Source organism: Melopsittacus undulatus, chromosome 6 (assembly GCF_012275295.1).
Source record: "Melopsittacus undulatus isolate bMelUnd1 chromosome 6, bMelUnd1.mat.Z, whole genome shotgun sequence".
In the NCBI taxonomy this organism is placed as follows: Eukaryota; Metazoa; Chordata; class Aves; order Psittaciformes; family Psittaculidae; genus Melopsittacus; species Melopsittacus undulatus.
In genome coordinates this window covers 32,195,005-32,212,752 of record NC_047532.1, presented here as the reverse complement: position 1 = coordinate 32,212,752, position 17,748 = coordinate 32,195,005, and the positions used below count along the sequence as shown (strand labels likewise).

The 17,748-nt window shown below is 35.6% G+C and overlaps 1 protein-coding gene across 4 annotated transcripts in view; it reads right to left on the bottom strand.

The window, feature by feature from the left end:
* Nucleotides 1-1,113: 1,113 nt before the first annotated feature.
* U2SURP (U2 snRNP associated SURP domain containing) overlaps nucleotides 1,114-17,748 on the bottom strand; it is a 45,242-nt gene continuing 28,607 nt past the window's right edge. For 3 of the 4 annotated variants that reach the window (XM_034063532.1, XM_034063533.1, XM_034063536.1), the window contains 9 exons: nucleotides 17,357-17,479; nucleotides 15,952-16,108; nucleotides 15,491-15,586; nucleotides 14,844-14,910; nucleotides 13,639-13,801; nucleotides 6,959-7,069; nucleotides 4,421-4,539; nucleotides 3,376-3,552; nucleotides 1,114-2,257 (listed from right to left, as the gene is read on the bottom strand). In XM_034063532.1, the coding sequence (XP_033919423.1) occupies nucleotides 2,119-2,257; nucleotides 3,376-3,552; nucleotides 4,421-4,539; nucleotides 6,959-7,069; nucleotides 13,639-13,801; nucleotides 14,844-14,910; nucleotides 15,491-15,586; nucleotides 15,952-16,108; nucleotides 17,357-17,479 (1,152 nt within the window). In that variant the 3' untranslated portion in view covers nucleotides 1,114-2,118. The remainder of the gene's footprint in view (nucleotides 2,258-3,375; nucleotides 3,553-4,420; nucleotides 4,540-6,958; nucleotides 7,070-13,638; nucleotides 13,802-14,843; nucleotides 14,911-15,490; nucleotides 15,587-15,951; nucleotides 16,109-17,356; nucleotides 17,480-17,748) is intronic. The other variant, XM_034063534.1, reaches the window with a different exon arrangement.

The following is a 17,748-nucleotide window of genomic DNA, read 5'->3' as shown; positions in this document are numbered from 1 at the left end:
TATAATGCTATTTTCTACCCTGACAATTTCTAGCTATTAAACGAAACACACAATTGATTCTGCAGATAGAATATTTCTCTGGCAAACCATCCTTAGTCTCACTTTACCTAAAACATTGATGTTTATCACTCCTCCATTTACAAACAGTTATTCAGATAAAAGGAATAGGTTTAAAGTTGTTAATCGGATCTGAGGTGATTCTTCCCATTGTAACAATTCTCCCTGTCCACAACTTATGCTGACACCTATTTTTTGCTCCAGAAAACCATCTGTCTAGTCTGTCCCAGGTGTGAAGACACAGCATTTCAGAAAAAGTAACCTAGTTTCTGATAGTTTAGCTACCAACATCTGTACATCTGAAACACTTTATGTTACAGGGAGAAAAATATAAAAAATAAACTCTGCATATTTCTAAGCCAGTTTCTTTATAATGTAATATAAATATAAGGTGTATTTTCTTATTATCAACGCATCTATTCAATACTTAGACTAAGAAAGACTTCAAAGTACATATGCATTCCTCATATTTTCAGTATTCCACATAATCTCTCAGTTCCCATTAACAAAGGGAATTCTCCACTTAATTCTCACTTCTGCAACAATTTATATAATCTTTCAGCAGTTTCCTATCATCAAAAAGAAAACCTGTGGAGTTTTTTTGATTAAATATGCACTTTTTCAGAAGACTTCCTAAATCCCAGCTCTGAGAGCATTGTCTCTTAAGCTACATACACATACAACCAAGATTTCCCGCAGCACATTTACAAGATCCTAGCAATGTAAAACCTGTAGATACACAACTATAATAGCGGCCATCATCCAGCACCCTGTGCCTGTGGTTAAGTACAGCTTTTGCTTTTAGAAACAGTTCACAGGAGGCCAGATCCCTTTTAATTTTATGGTTTTATTACAATCTCCCCACACCTCCAAGTATAAACATTGAACCCTCCCCATTTCTCATCCCTCCCTGCCTCCCACCCACAGAACTGTTGCATGGTAAGAGACCAAGGTGAAGCGTTTTAAAGCCACATCAATGCCTAAGACACAGAATAAGTTTGGAGAAAGGAAAGCCTAACATTAAAAAAAGTTAAACAGCTCAGTGATTCCAAAATATTAATAAATATGTAATAAAAAAGTTTTATTTTTCCTAATTTTGAAGATTTTTCACAACAAAGGAATAAACTCAATAAAATAATGTAAAAGCTGTCATTTTGGAGTAAAAATCTGGTTTAGGAAACAATAGTGTACTGTAGGTTGCAATTATGGTACTCAGACTTAAGGAAGAAGTTATATAGCCTCAGGCTTGCTGTCCGTTTATTGTTCCCTATGCAGGCCATACATATGGCTTGTTATTGATACATCATATATATATATGATATAAATATACATACGTATGATGCATCTCTGTGGAGGCCCTTTCTAAAAACCAAACAAAAACATTACTGTGGTGTCACAAATGCAATTAAAATGGAGAGATATGAAGCAAAGATTTACTTATAAGGGTTATCATGGTAGGTGCCAGACTGTTCAGCTGCTTAAAGTAAAATATCACAGCAGGAAAGAAAATCCATTCACCGGATTCACAAGCTGCAGTGAAAGCAAGAACAGAGCTACCACTATACTGAGAGATCTAAGCACCATAGTATGTCTGAAATACACAGTACTTCTAAACAAACTATGCATTCCTTTAGAGACCTGCATCACCAGTGGGGCAAGAAAACAACATTTAATTTTCTGTTCAGATTTTATTTGAAATCTAATTCAAATTGTCAAAGCTACAAAAAGGGGGAACATTTGAGTTATTTCTGCTATGTCACAACATTCTAAAACAAAATACCACTACTGCCAGCAGATCACTTACACACATTTCTGATGAAACTTCTAAACACAAAAATGTTTCTTTTGGGAAATAGTCACAATGAAGGTATTTTGTACAATATAAAACAATGACAAGTCTACAGATGCCATTACTTATGAGTATACTCGTGCATTCACCAAAAAAAAAAATTATCAGGAATGCTTTTTTGTTTTGTTTGTTTTTTTTTAACAGACTGTTCAGGCACAAAAACAAAACCGCATTTCCAGTAAGTGACAGCATCATAAAAAATAGTAACATTGTCAGTGTTTGCTTTTCTTTGACTTCTTGTGAGATCTGTGAGGAGAACGGGACTGAGACCTGGATTTTTTCCCTGACTTTTTAGGGGATCTGGATCGTGATCTTCTTGATCTTTTCGGTGTCCTGGAGCCAGAAGGTGACCTGCCAAAAAATAAAAAGGTTCATGTCAAAAACTGACTGATGATACTGGCTTTTCTTGCAGTTATTTGAAATTCATTTCTTCAACTAAAGGTAGAAAATATTTTTCTTTAGTAAGGGGAAATAGCACAATGATTTCTTGCCTTTGAGAATAAGGCAGTTTCTGCATAATAATGTTTTAAATGTATTTTGGGCTTAACTGCTGTACTTAGAACCCACAAGAAAAGTAACACCAGCTCATGTCCTCCTTAAAACCTACATAAGGAATTCTTAACTTTCCACATCTGCCTCAACCAACTTGGCTGTAGCAGCCTATATCTGTATAGAAGAAAACAGAAATTAACTGTTTTGAACTGTTATGCTAAAATGCTTCTGTATTTATTTGAATTCCCAATTTATAGCACAAGAACCTGATTACTGTGAATATTTACTATGATATTCTCAACAGCATGAAAAGAATCTTCAATATGCCTGAGAAACCTTCGATTAATAAGACATTCTACATTTTTAAAAGAAATGGAAGCTGAACTTCCAAGTTTTGAGCTGCAGAACCATCAATACAATAATAAAATCTCACCTCAGGTTTAACATTAACTAGAAACAAATATCTGTCAGTCTGGAGATTAGGAAACACCTACTTCAGAAACAAAATCCCATAAGCAATATCTGAGCTAGATTTTTTTCCCATTTAAAAAAAAAATCATGGGACAGGAGATTTATTTAAGGAGATCAACAGTGAAGGTCTGCATGCTCAGTATAATTCTGCAAGTTTTATGGGCTATAGAAGATTTGTCCTTTGAAAATAAAACCTAATAAAGCAGTAAGGTGCTTTGGTTTAAAAGCAGTATTACTCAAAATTATCAGTAAACAGGTGAACAAGAAGATAGAAATGAAGAGTCTTGACCTGTCAAGACAGGAGCCTATATGAATTTCACATACCAGTGTCCCAAGATATGAACCAGCAATATGCACCATAGTCCATTACTAGAGAAAATAATTGTGTATCCAATGGGCTCTGTTAAAAGAAACAAAACTCACCCACAAAAAAAAAAAATCCCAAACAAAACACACCTACATAATTAACTTTTCTACAACCTAAAATGGAGAAGATACCAGCTTACCTTTTGCCTTTTTTACTGACATCTCTGGGAGAATCCTTATGGGAAGACCGAGAACGTGAACTCTCTTTGTGGGACCGTTCCGAGCGCTCTGACCGTTCGGATTTTGGTGATGGAGATTTTGCTCGTCTACTGCCACTGCTGCGAGATGGGCTGGGTGAAGCACTGTGTCGCCTTTTCCTTTTTAAAGAAAGATACAGTCATCCACATACACACGCAGACACAGAGAAGTGAAAATGGATACTAAAAAAATATCTTTCTTCCTGTAGGTATTTTCTTTTGGCAGTATAAAATTAGATCCTTTGAAGTAATTATAAAGTAGTAGAGTTTGTATTACTTAAAATAATAAAAGGAAAAAGAAGTTCACATGTGCATAAGATTTTCTCTGGTTGAAAAAAAAATACTAATTAAGGCCTGTGACTCTTCAGCTCATCTTTGACAGTGTAAAAACATTCTGTCATAGTTTCCTGACAAGCAAGACATTCTGCCCAATCTATCCTTGATACCAAGGATAAGTTTGGCTATACAAGTATTAGAAAAATCAGAGTGTACAATCAATTACCCTAAAACCTCACTGTTTTGAAGAGTTTCCACTATGAGATGAGTTACATTTAAACCATCACAAATAATTTGTGGTATGATTCAGTACAGTTCACTGCTAAAAAAAAAAAAAAAAAAAGAGTTAAATATCCTGTTTGCAACTGGCAGTGATTCTACCATATTTCCTCAGGGCCTAAATAAGCCAAAAAGGGATTCTATCAAAAGGGTACATCACTAGGGGCAGGATAAAAATGACACATCCTTTAATATTTTGAAGTATGTTTTAATATCCAAAGCATATTTTTTATTGTTTGGTAGTTGTTTTTTGTTGTTTGTTTGGGTGGTTTTCTGTGAATATTTACTACGATATTCTCAACAGCATGAAAAAATATTCCTCAATAAAATAAAGTGTTTAATACACCACAATTTCAAGGCTGCCACTGTGTACAAAGATACTAAAACTATGAGGTTTTTCCTCCCATCCACTTTACTCCAAGGAAAGCCATACCTCTCTTTTCTTGTTGGTGTGCATTCCTCCTTTTCCTTCTTGTCTTTAGACCTGGAGTCACATTTTTCCTTGTCCTTTTTGTCTCTGTCTCGTTCTCTTTCCAACTCTTTTTCTTTTTCCTAAATTATTAGAAGCATTAATGATTTCAGGTGAAGTGTGACTAGTTATTAAGTAAAGACACTTAAGCTAATCACAAACAGCATAAATGCACTGAGCACTGAAAGAACACAGCACATAATCCAGGAAGGAGCTAATGTCACACCACATCACTCTTCAAAATCTGTACTACTGCTTTGTACACAGCAGAATTATTTATTGTAACACAAACATTAACGTAAGATGTTGCCCTAGGTGAGAAAGTCTGTGTATCTAATTGGAAATGAACAGTCTTCATTTTGTAGATTTCAAGGAAACACTACAGCTATAATAGATTTTCTAAACTAAGTTAAACACAAAAGGATACCAGGAACCTCTTTTCTACTAAAAACACATGCATTCATCTTCATTAATCCAGACTGAAAACTGAGATAATCTCATAACTACAAGATATCTAAAGACAAAACAAAAACAGACAAAATTCTGCAATCGCATCTACTGTCAAAAAACCCCACAAATATGGTTCATTTCTACATACCAACATTTTGAAAGAAAATATATACCCTGAGCAAACCTTGTATGTCTGCCAAATACAAAAGTAACTATATAAAAATAAACCTAAACCACTGGCAAGTCTGAACACAGAGATCAAGAGATGTCCTTCTGCGGCACAAAACTGAACAGATGTTCCCTGCATACCCCATAAAGGTAACAAAGAAGGGGGTGGGGGAAATGAGTGAGGGGAGATTAACGCAAGTGCAGAAAATACCAGGACAGTTATACCAATCTAGCCTCGCATTTTCTTTACATGGGAGACATATCAGTAAAATTTTAAAGTTCCCCTTATCATTATACCTGCTATTGCAAACTACTGTTAGATTCCATTAAAATCAATGGGCTATAAAGATATTCTTAGTTTATTTGTTAGCATAACTAATTATTTCATCTTGATAAATAAGAATAAACTATCTTAAATAGTTTAAGCTCCTATTAACAATATACAACAGTACTAGGATGTACTCTTGGAATTAGACAAAAAACGACAACCAAGTTTGTGGGAAATGCAATCAGAGCTAGCATAACATTATAAAAGCTAGCTTTATTATGGCATTAAAGCAAAAGATAAAGTTATTCCCTTATCAACAGAGATGTTATTTTTTAAAGAACACCTGTTCTTTATTATTAAACTGTTGTCATAATTGCTAATTATCATTAAATATTTGTTAACTAAATATTACCTTCAGCTTTGAAAGTGAGATAATTATAAAAAAATGTGAAATATTGAAAGAAAGTTGGTTGAACTTATTCTACACAAGGCATCTAACAAAATTATCAGAATTATGATTTCTGGGCTTTTAAGCTGTTTAAAAAAGTAGGTAAGCTAACTCTTTAAAGTAGGTTCTAACTTACTGTCTCAGGAAATATTCTGTGCTTATTGTACAAATCACTTCTTCTCAAATTACAGAAAACACTGATGAAGTGGAAAGTTTTAGGACATAACTACATTTAAAAGGAAAGTTACTTCTAAAATCACTCTTAACCACTAACATCAACCTCCAAGTGTGTAGATGTCCTTTAGGGATCAGCTTTCTTAATTTTTACAAGTCTCTTTCTTCAAGGTACTTGGCAAAGTTACTTTAGTGAATTAGATACTGACCGCCAAATAACGCAAAGAACAAGTGACAGCCAAACATCTGGTGAAAACTGCCTATTTGTATTTCGCTTCCAGGAAACTGCATGGGTACCTAATTTCATCATTGATCTGTCAGGCTGTGAAACTAGATTAGAGAAGCATCTGCCAGTTACTCTCCCTCGCTAAACATGTTGTTCAAAGAGGCTCTGTGTTCTTTTGTAATGTTTCAAAGATTCTGATCACATCAGATGCATGATGCTAATTTCTAAAGCCACTCTGACTTCACAGTGCAGAGAGGACTACAAAAAATGGTAATGATACAGAATTATTCCCTTTTGGGTGACAGTATGAGCTGGAATTATCCAGGAAATCTTAAGACACTGGAGAATCAGAAGCATATATGCTGCTTAACACCATTCTTTCTCTTCCTTTGGAAGCCTCTAACACAATGGATCAATTACTGAAAGCAAAATGAAAAGTCTGACGAACAGCTTCAACTAACAGCTCTCCCTTTCCTTTTCCCACTTAACAGTTTGCTTTATGTAGGAGATCCAGAAGTGACCTCTATGGTTTCAAAACATTCTAATGATATCCATCTGTACAGTGTGAAATCCTACATCATTATAAGATTATGTAGGAGAGACTACGTCTACTCTGCAGAAAGCACTTGGACTCAGACATGCAGTTTGACATTATAGTAGAATTTTATTGAAAACGATGAGTTGTTCTGCTTAATGTCACCTTACATTCAATAAACTCAATAAAATCCTATCACAGAATCAGAGCCAAACATAAAGAACATTTCTTACCCTCTGGAGCAGCTTGTCTCTATAGTGTTCAACCTGTTCCTGAAAACTCTGGCCTGGTTTCTTGGGTCTTTTCCCAGACTCTAACTCATCCTGAAACTTCATCACCTTAAGCTGTGAAAATAATACTGACCATTAGGTTATTGGGCTTATTGTTATCCAGTTAGGCAGGTGACTGAAAATGAAATTCCCATGATTTGTATTCTTCATTCTTCCTATACAAGTTTGTGCACAAGATACTAACTTTATTTAAACTGTATCAAATCAACAAAACCACATGCACGTCTGCTGGCACCTGCAGTTGTTTACAGACATGTTAAAAAATAAAAATAAAGGGATCTTTTTCTGTTATTCTATTACATTCTGTTCACATCATTAGAACAATGCACCCTTGTATTTCTTGGATCATCTGTTTTTTTCTTTCAAAATTAAATAATTTACTGTGGGTTTCTTAATGTATCATTTCAACTTTTCTTATCTACTCCAAGTTTTCCTTCAGAAACTGTTTTTTTTCCATTTAACCCTAAATGTTAAAATCAAACGACTGATACACTTAGGACATTAAAACAAATGCATCTCTTCTTTAGGGCTGTTTGCACAGAGTGGCTGATTTGAAAGAAGTTGGTTTTTACTAACATAATACTCTATCGTGCACAAGCAAGCTTAGCAACAAAATTCAGTTAAATGCAACACTAAATTTACTAAGTCAAAAAGTTAAATGGAATTTTTCCATGTGGATTTTTTTCCCCCTAAATGGACTAAAACCTTTCCCCAAGTTGATTCACAGCATAAAACTTTTCTCACGTGTCTTAGCATTCATTTGTCAATTTTTAATTCTTATTGACATGACCTTTTCTAGACAATACTTCAATTTTATTTTTTTTTTTGGATCAGAAGAATTTGGGGGGGCTGAGGGGAAAGGTGGGGAGCAGCTTTGTAATAAGTCATGTTGTATGTGTCAACCATCTTCCTAATGTTCATGCTCTGACCCTCCTGTATTTTCTGTCTCAATACCAATTGCACAGTCATATATGCAAGAGTAGAATTTTCCAGTGCTTGAGGTTTGGTTTCATTTTTAGCTAACACAAAAATATTTTTGTCTTTAGAAATATTTAACTCTTCCACACCAAACACACACACACACACAAAGGAAAAGACTTTGCCAACTGTGTCCATTTTGATTATCTGAAGGTATTCTTATTCTTCAGGTCCTCAATTCTGTAATACGAAGGGGACACTAAATCAAATCCTAAAAAATTCTGTTTTCCATCTCAAAAGAGAAGGCCATACCAGATATGAAAACACCACATACTCTAATCTTTCCAATTACCAACAGAGAAGGCAGGAAAGGTGCAACAAAAACAAATCAATCACAAGAGCAAATATGTTAAGAAACATAAAACCCAGGCAAAAATAGCACTACTTTGAACAGGATCCTCTTCCCCTTCAGTTATGGAGCTTATACCAACAACACATTTTTCATTTTAGTCTCAAAACACTATGGAGCAACTTGTTTTTTGAGGGGAAGGGATAGACCCCAGTCAGGCATTGCTATCTTGTATAAGCTAAATTTCTGACAAATGTTCTGCTTACCTCCCTCATTTTACAGAGTATGTGCTACCTAAGAGTGAGCAGTTTTGCACACAATTCCTCCTATTAAAGTCAGAGCTGACATTGTCATTCGTCATTTTTTCTCTGCTCCTTGAAATGCAGAAATACCTCCTGAATCCATATATTCAGTGTCGCCCTGTACAACTTGTTCTGCCACAAAATCAAGTTTGCTCTCTCTACCATGATGAGGAAGGAAAAGTAAGAAAAGCCTATATAACCACTGACTCATCACCTCCCCAAACTCCAATTATGTTAACATCGCACGGTTTCCCAAGGCAACTGTGGTCTTTTACAGAAAAATCATCAATGGATCTCTGTCCCACATAGTTCCTGTATCTCCCTTTGAACCTATGTAAACTGACTCCTTTTAGTACAACCCGTGGAAAAAGAGAGAAGTGGTACAAAATGCTGAGGGGGCATTAACAGCTCATGTCCACCCTTCCTCACCACTCCAAGCAAAGAGTTCCTCCCCACCTCTGCCACCATTAGAGTGCTTGCCTTAGCCTTCCAATAGCCAGATCAACTCACTAATCCAGTAGAAGCCCACCCCTCACCTTCAATTCCATCCACACGCATACACACACACACACACTGCCCACATTAGTGAGATGTATGGGCTCAGCGTAAGAATGAGCAAGTACCAGATCTCACAGGTAGGATCAGGATAGTCCCTTTCAGCAGAGGCAAGTAATTAGCTCTTGCTATTTAATCACCACCATAACTGTGTTTTAAAAGAAAAAGGATTACTTGGGTCCCAAAGTCCACAAAAGAATTCTCTAAATAATTCTACCACTCAGAATTACTATATAAACATATGCCTTAGTTACTCCCCTTCACCATTTCACTACTCACAGCATATTAGTCATAACGAACATTCTTCTTACTGATCTTTTCATGTAGTGTATGAGGTTTATATTCCTATCATAGAGATCCAGATACACCCACAGGAGAAAGAGATCTCTAAAACTTAGGCTTAAATATGCTTAAACGTCTAGTTGATGAAGCACTGATTTTGTAAGCATCCCATCTTTGTAAACCTGCATTTAAAAAGAACTAATATACTCCCACTGAACTGGTTGTTCTTTAACTATTTTTGTCAAACAAAAACCATTAAGATTGTTCATCCTTAGAAGAGGATACATTGACTTTAACTAGAGTCTGTAATACACATGGCAATACGGAATAGGAAATTTCTCAAAACCCTGTGCCAAAACTTTGTAGTATTAATTTCTCAAGCACAGCAGTCTCCCATAGCAGAAAGACTTCAGAGGTTTTCAGAGACTGCAATGCAGAAGTGTCAAACATCACTGAGGTTCCTGTGAACAATCTCTACAAAGTGCTCCAACACAGGGATCAATTTTCTCACTAACCATAAGGATGTATCTCTCATAAATTCAAAATTAAGACCTCCACAACACAAGTTTTGTCTTCTGGTTCTCACCCTGAAACTTCCCACTCTCTCCTCAAACTCATTTGGGAGAGATTAAAAGATTCAGCCTTTCCCAGAACTTAAGGCTTGGATTACAGACCAACCAGTTAACTAGCAAGTTACAGAAAAGGTAACTTCTTGCTACCATGGTTCAGGGAAACCACAGACTGATGCAAACCCAAACCCTGCCTGTAACTTTTTGCCTGCTTACACACACAGATGTGCTGTGGGTAGCCTCCTTTGCTTAAAATAAATCTGTTCTCAAAAATTGTTCTTGGTTTTCTCATCTTCTGCTGAAAACTGAATCCATACATATTTGTCTGGGGCAGGGGGAACGACTTTTTCATAAGAGGTTATTCCACAGTTATACAGCCTCATAACTTCAGTAGCCAATTTCAAACACAACTTATTTGAGGTAAATTAGCTGCATATTACACACTAGGGTTAACTAGGAAGTCAATCACCAGATGTTTGATAAAACACAAGAATTTCTGCTTGGTATGTAATTGCACCTAAATCCAGACTGATTACAGATAGGATACACATCCAAGACACCTGGTTGGAACCAGGTGATCCTTAAGGTCCCTTCCAACCCAGACCATTCTATGATTTTACGACTACTCTGTGTCCTAAGCACCATAAAAGAAATAATGGAAACTGTGGAACTTTCGGTTCTTTGGGCCCTGAAATTCACAACAGGCCTTGCATACGATCTGCTCTTCTGGACTATGCTTTGACTAAAGCACAAGGTAAAAACAGATATTCTCTGTTGCAGACTGACTACTACACCAAAAGAGCTCTGATCTATCTTGTCTGGTACAGCAATCTGTACCAAGAAAGCAAGGAGAGTAAGCTCCTTTCCTTGGTGACACACAGGAAAAACCTCTTTGGCTTTTGGTAGAAAATAAATTGCACCTCAAATACCATGAAACACTGAGGGGTGGACTGGGGGGAGCAGGGGAAGGGCAGGTATACAGCTGTGGGGAATCCCTATGCACTGGGCAGGGGGATACTGACAGGGCACAGACATAGGACACTACAGCAGAACCCAGCCCTGCACCTCCAGGAGTTCAGTGGTATGTAACAGAAAGGCTGAACAGGAAGACTGCAGACCATTAGTCTCCTATCTCTGATTAAGCAATGAAATGCTACTTTGAGGTTTCAGGTAGCTAACACAAAGGTGAGCCAAGACAGTTACTGAAAAGGACAAACCTCCTCCACTCTGTGCTTTATGGGTAGGATTATAAAAGCTTGCACAGCAACATGGAGACTGAAGTAAAGTACCTTAGAGAAAGGTCCAAGGAGGACAATGCTGCTTCATTTTGCCTGTAAAAACCACTCTGAAATTTGAGTTATAATATAAAGCAAAGTGCCAATCTTCCCACACTTAAAAAAAATAAAAACCAGAAACAAAAACAAAAAAACAAGCCACACCAAACAGTAAAGAAATCACTGTTCTTGTATGTTACAAAGAAAATCCTTTGTTCTTGGCTAAGGTCTGGAAAAAGTTAACACTCCAGGTTCACAGGGGTATGGGGAAGGCAAACAAATGGTTAACAACTTGCCTTCTCTGATGGCACCAGTCTGATGGCTGTGCCCAAAGTTTATTTCTTACTGTACTTTTCCCTCCCAGCTGACAAACTGAATTTACTAACTGTGCCAAGAGAAAAAAATGTACTCATGAATTTAAAAAAATGCATTAAAAATTATGTGTCAGCTTCCTTGCGAGTCAGTTTGTAAAGTGCCCGAGAATCAGACTTTGCCCTTTTTTTTGCCAAAGACTTCACGTCACATTTTTAACAGTGTACGTTAGATGGCATAATTGTTAAAGCTAGTAATTGGGGTTGGTTTTTTCCTCCCCTAAAATTTAATAATGGATGTGTTTTTCGGCAGGGACTAGGTACATACTAAGAAAAAACCTTGAGTGTGAATGCTTTTTGAGTACTTTCCTGTCAATGACAGACTTAAGGAGAGACTTTAAGTACTTCTACCTAGTGTCTGAAATGTTCTGAAAATGAAAAAAAAAAAATTACAATCCGTTTCTGCATATTCCAGAAGTCTCAAACTGAGGTGGTAATTCACTTACCACAAAGAATAAAGATGGCAATATGAACTTGAAAACATCACATATTTACCATCTAAAACTGTTAGAGACATTTGCATTGATGAATGAACTTGCAACACTTGTGCCATGTAAAATTGACAACGGTTAAAGTAAATGACTTCCTAATCCGCCTCCACAACTGCCAGGATAACTTCTGTAAAACAGATACTGAGTCTGAAAGGAACCCTATCCATAACCACTACAATCAGCACTACAACAAAATGAAAAGTAGGTACACTTGCTTCATTAGTCTAACAACATATATTACCTACAAAACTACTGCCACCACGAGTCAAGACAAGACTAAATACCATTTAGATTCTCTCAGATTCAGAATCTACTAACTTCAAATGGCTATGCATCATAAACTTTCAAACTCCTATGCAAAGCAAGACGTTTCTAAGTGCTGAGTTATAATCCATTAATTTTAATAATCTGTATTATTAAAGAGAAGCATATTTGGGAGAAATAACAGTTGTGACATTTTAAAATATTATTACTTGTACATCTTAAAAGATTACCATGGGGCTTTGTTAACGTCTGATTTTAGCTAACTAGTGCATTATAACAAAGAGGTAGGCAGCCACAATTCCACATTCAAAATATTACCCAAATTATAATCTGTCACTTGGAGATGCTACAACTGCAACAAGTAGTTTAGCAGCTTCTTAGTATCAATTTAATGCACTGAATAGAAGGCACAGGAATTTCAGTATTCAGTGTATCATGGGTTTTAATACTGAATAGAAACTGGAAAGCTGTATGCAATTTTAAACCTTTTAATTGCATTACATTTAAATTTAATTTTAAATTCAATTTGCGTCACACTGTATGACAGAAAGGCTTCACTGCTAGACAAAGCTCGTGCTAAATGCAAGTTCTAGTTACCTTCTCAGTCAACCACAAACTCAGAAGCCAGTATGAATACCAAAGAATCTGCACGCATCAACTTTAACAGCTATACTAAGGCCTACGCTTGGAGAAAGGATAACAGAATGAGCAAGTCTTATAAACTGAATGTAGGTCTTTGATTAAAATATCCCATTTCCAGAGCCACCTGGTTTAGTTGCATCTAGTTCTTTGTTTGACGGCTGATACAGTGAAAAGAGCAACTTCTAAATGCAGTAAAATAAAGACACTTCAAGGCAAGAGACAGAGAGAACAAGAAAAGCATAGGACTAAGGCCACATCCAAAAGTCACTTCGATGTACCAAGAGGAAGAAAGTGTAGAGCAATCCATGCACACTGGCACTGAAAAAGGACACTGAAGAAGAGTACTTCTCAACATGCAATATACTCTGACTCAATTCTTTATTTTTCCTGCATTATTTTAAAAGCCAAAACAAGCAAGGCTGGTAAACCGACATATCTTTGTAAAAATACACTAGACTACAAACAAAAAAAAAATCAAAACAAAAAAAATTATATAAAACCAGGATTATAATGATTTCAGTAAAAATAACTATTATACGCAGAGAACTGGGGAGGAGTGAGAACTGGAAAAGTACCGAAGGGTGGCATAAAACAGCACATACTGACCTCTATCTCTCGGAGTTTGGCACGCTTTTCTTCACTCATTTCTGAATATTTAACTGATGACTTGGATTCAGGCATTTCTTCTTTAATAGGATTAGAATACATGTGTTGCTCTTCTGACTTCGAACTCTGAGTGTCATCTTCATCTTCACTTTCTTCTTCTTGACTTTACAGAAAACATAGAATTAACTGATACAGATATATATATAAGAACAATCTGTTACAAAATTTGCCATCTCTCCTAGTTATCATTTAGGATTAGTTACTAGGTTTGAAGTCTGTTAAGTAAGATTATGTTGTGTAAGTCTGCAGCTACAAAAGTTTCTGTGAGCCAGATCTCTTGGTATTCTCATCTAAATTGTTATGGTTTTGGAAGATTATTCATAGAATTATCACCAGATAATTTAAACTTTTTATATAAACATATTGCAGAACAATTCTTGAAATTTAGTCAACCAAATCTACATCTACCTCAGCTACAAAACAAGTCCACTACCTCAACAAAAATCTCTTTCAGCTCTGTAGTTCTGCTTTTCAAATACATTGTTTTATAAAGGAACAATATTTACTACACTTGCACTTTTTGGAGACAAACCTGACATGGCAGATACTCAAAATTATATTCCCAGACTGGCCACTAGAGTGCTGCAGGACTGCATGCAATGCAGTAATATATATATATATATATAATGCATTAACTAATAGATGCTCTCAGTTGCCTAAAGTAAAAGACTACTCAAAAAAAACAGATGGCATGGAGTCTATTAGCACCCAAAGAAACATCTACGCTGGAACACGATTCACTAGGTTTGCCTCAAAAGCAAAAGGCAGAGGTTTAGACATATTCATACATACCTGACACCAAGATTTCCAAAATGCAAAATACTGCTGCCTTTGTTCTTACTATTTGACAGTACCAAATCAGCATCAATTGAAAGATTATGGTTGACAACTCTATCAAAAGGTATAATTTTTTATGACAGAGAAAAATTATGCAGGCTGCAAGCAAGCTGCACTAAAATCCTGACTTTTCTCCATTTCCTTACTTTCAAATTTTATTTTTGTTCTGCTCTTACAATACATATATTGCATATACATGCATATATATGCATACGATACACAGAATATATATATCTCATTGGAAGTTCCAAAGACACTCAACCTTAGAAGCAGAAAGTATGTTTTCAAGAGAATGAAAGAGTATTTACTTTTGAATTTCCTCCTCCTCGGATTCTTCATGTTGGTCAAAAAGCTCCCATTTAGAAGTAGTAACAGCTAGAAGAGACCATAAGATCATTTTAACAACAGAAAAAGCTATCACAAACTCAAAATTAGTATCTGTAGATATAATGAAAGTTATGATGTGATAAAATTTACCAGCACCTATCACTTAACTCAGACTTTCTATTTCATAAAAATACTCAAACCTCTGCACTATCACAATATTTACTATTTGCAGAGCTACTGCCTTATATTGTGTGTCATGTTTCAGTAAATCCTTCAAAAGCAGCTATTTGTCAGCTTCTAAAATCTCACCTCCCTAACAAATATGTAGAAAGACAACCAACCACAAACCCAGATTTTTTTTTCCCCAATATTTAGTGAACTGGAAATTACTCCTAAAGGTTGGTAGGTTATTGAAGTAGAATAACAAAACCAGAATACATTATCTTCTTCACTAAAGTTATAACAAAAAAAAAAAAGTTACAATTTAAAATTCTACCGTATTCCTACAGAAATCATATTAACAGTTTTAAACAGATCAGTTGAAAATATTAATGAAACAAAGAAGTGACATTAAGCTTTCAGTTTACTTCAAGAGGCATTTACTTTAATATACACTTTGAAAACGAACCTTGAGCTTCCAGTTCCGATTCATCCACTGCTTCCCACTTCGAAGGGGCAACTTTAAATATAGGCTCATTCTTTTTTGAGTCTTCAGCTGTATCCACTGTTTTAGAAAAAGACACAGAAAAATAATTTCCAATACCCTTCAAAAGTAAAAAAAGAAAAATCCTAATATAACTATCAGATTTAAATACTAAAGCATATTAAGCTGCTTTATTATTCGCAAAGAAAAGAAATTAGTATTTGGAACCAGATACCCATAACGTCAGAAGATACCTACTGTGTCTCTGAAGTAATCACAGACTAAAAGCAGTTTTTAAACTAATTCTTCCTAGAACAAATTGAAATTAATCAAAGTCAACATTTTACAAAGCTACATGCCATGTTAATTCTTGGCTGAACTTGTAAAAATTACTTGGGGAAAATAGATCATTAAAAAACTGAAAGCAGTATTGAAACATTTCATACAAGGAACTCCATCGAGATCGTCATCCAGCGACTTAATTGGGACTCCATCCAGATCATCAATAGGAGCAGCATCAATAGGAATTCCATCCACATCCTCTAGTGGAGCACCATCAAGCTCTTCCTCAATAGGAGCACCATCAAGATCATCTGGTACTTCCTGAAAGCAAAGAATAATTAATTATTTCAATAACAAATCTACACTCCTTCTTCAATCACTGATTCACTTCTTCTTAAAGGAACAGTTTTGAAAATACCTAAACACAAAACCCCTCAACTCTAACAACTTCTGTTACCCAGTATAGCTGCTTACTGTAGAAGATACACATGACAATATTCTCCTATAAAAAATTTTAAGTAGGAATTTGGAATTTTTCCACAATGTATGGGAAGCTTTGCAATACCTATATTTAAAAAGAAAAGATACTAAGCTGAGGTTTAGCTTGAAATAAGCAAGTTACAGTCAAATACATTATACTTAGTCCACACGAAAGATCCCCTGAGAACTAGCAATCTGAACAATTAACAGAAATCGACTATTTAGCAAGAACACAAATTTAAGGAACACATGTAAATGCTATGTACACCAACATATTCTAACATGTTAGGTACACTGTCTTTCACAGGGGCATGTTCACTCTGCTGTACTATAAGAGAAATAAGCCAGCTTTCAAATTATACTGTAGGTCTGCCTCCAAGTGTTCCAAAAAGGCACGTTTCCAGAGTTACAAGATTAACTTAACCTAAACATACATAAATTTATGTCTTTATTTTCTTGAATAATACATATACATAACTGAAAGATCAGTACACACTGACGCAGTGCTAATGGCATCCCAAAACTTTTAAGCATAAAACTTTAAAATGTTGAATTTATACATATCACTATATAGTACCGAAAACTCATTACACATCTTATTTAAAATAACCTCTATTAAAATATACATATATATATATATACTGTAGCATAACACAAAAGTTCGGAACTTACTGCTCTGATACAGTAGAGCAAAGATCAAAGTAGAATATCACCCATGCAAATGACCTACAACAACCTTCCTCTCAAACTAAGAAAACTCAAATGGTTCCATCACATCTAAGTGTGACACTCACACAAAAAGAATGTGGATGATTCAGGTAGCCAGATGCCTGGCACTTGTCTTTGCTCTGAAATGGTTTCACAATATACCACCACCACAGCACCTAATCTACAAGCAACAAATGTATAAACAGATCAAACAGTATTTGCATCTGAAAAAAATCTCTTAGACTTGTATTTAAGAGTAAGGATTCACAGGAAAAAGTTCTGTTCCCCTTAATAGAGACATCAAAATAGTCCTTGTCAGCTCTATTTCATACTTACACATTTTCCTCAGCAGCTGCTAGCATCATTGGCAAGGTCACTTACCTCTGTTTCTTTATCTTCCATGATATTTACAAGCCCCAAGAAAATATTCTGCAGTTTGATCAGAAATGGTTCTGGATAGATTGCCCAGTCTTCCCATGCTCGGAAGCATGTCATTACCCGTTGCTAGAAACAACAGGGAAAAAACATGCTCATAAATTTGTATTAGGAAATTTTAAGTGATTGGAAATACACCACAGAGAACTAACACTGTAGACAGCTACTCCTAAGTAGTTCCATACTAGAGTATATTACAATGACACCATGCTGATATGAATGAAATTATGTTCCTACTTTCATGGTTTTTGTTTTTGTCAAGCTTCAACTCGAGCTTGACACATTAAATGTAGCTACAGGTATTAAAAATAATAATAAAAAAATATTCTGCCTGTCTT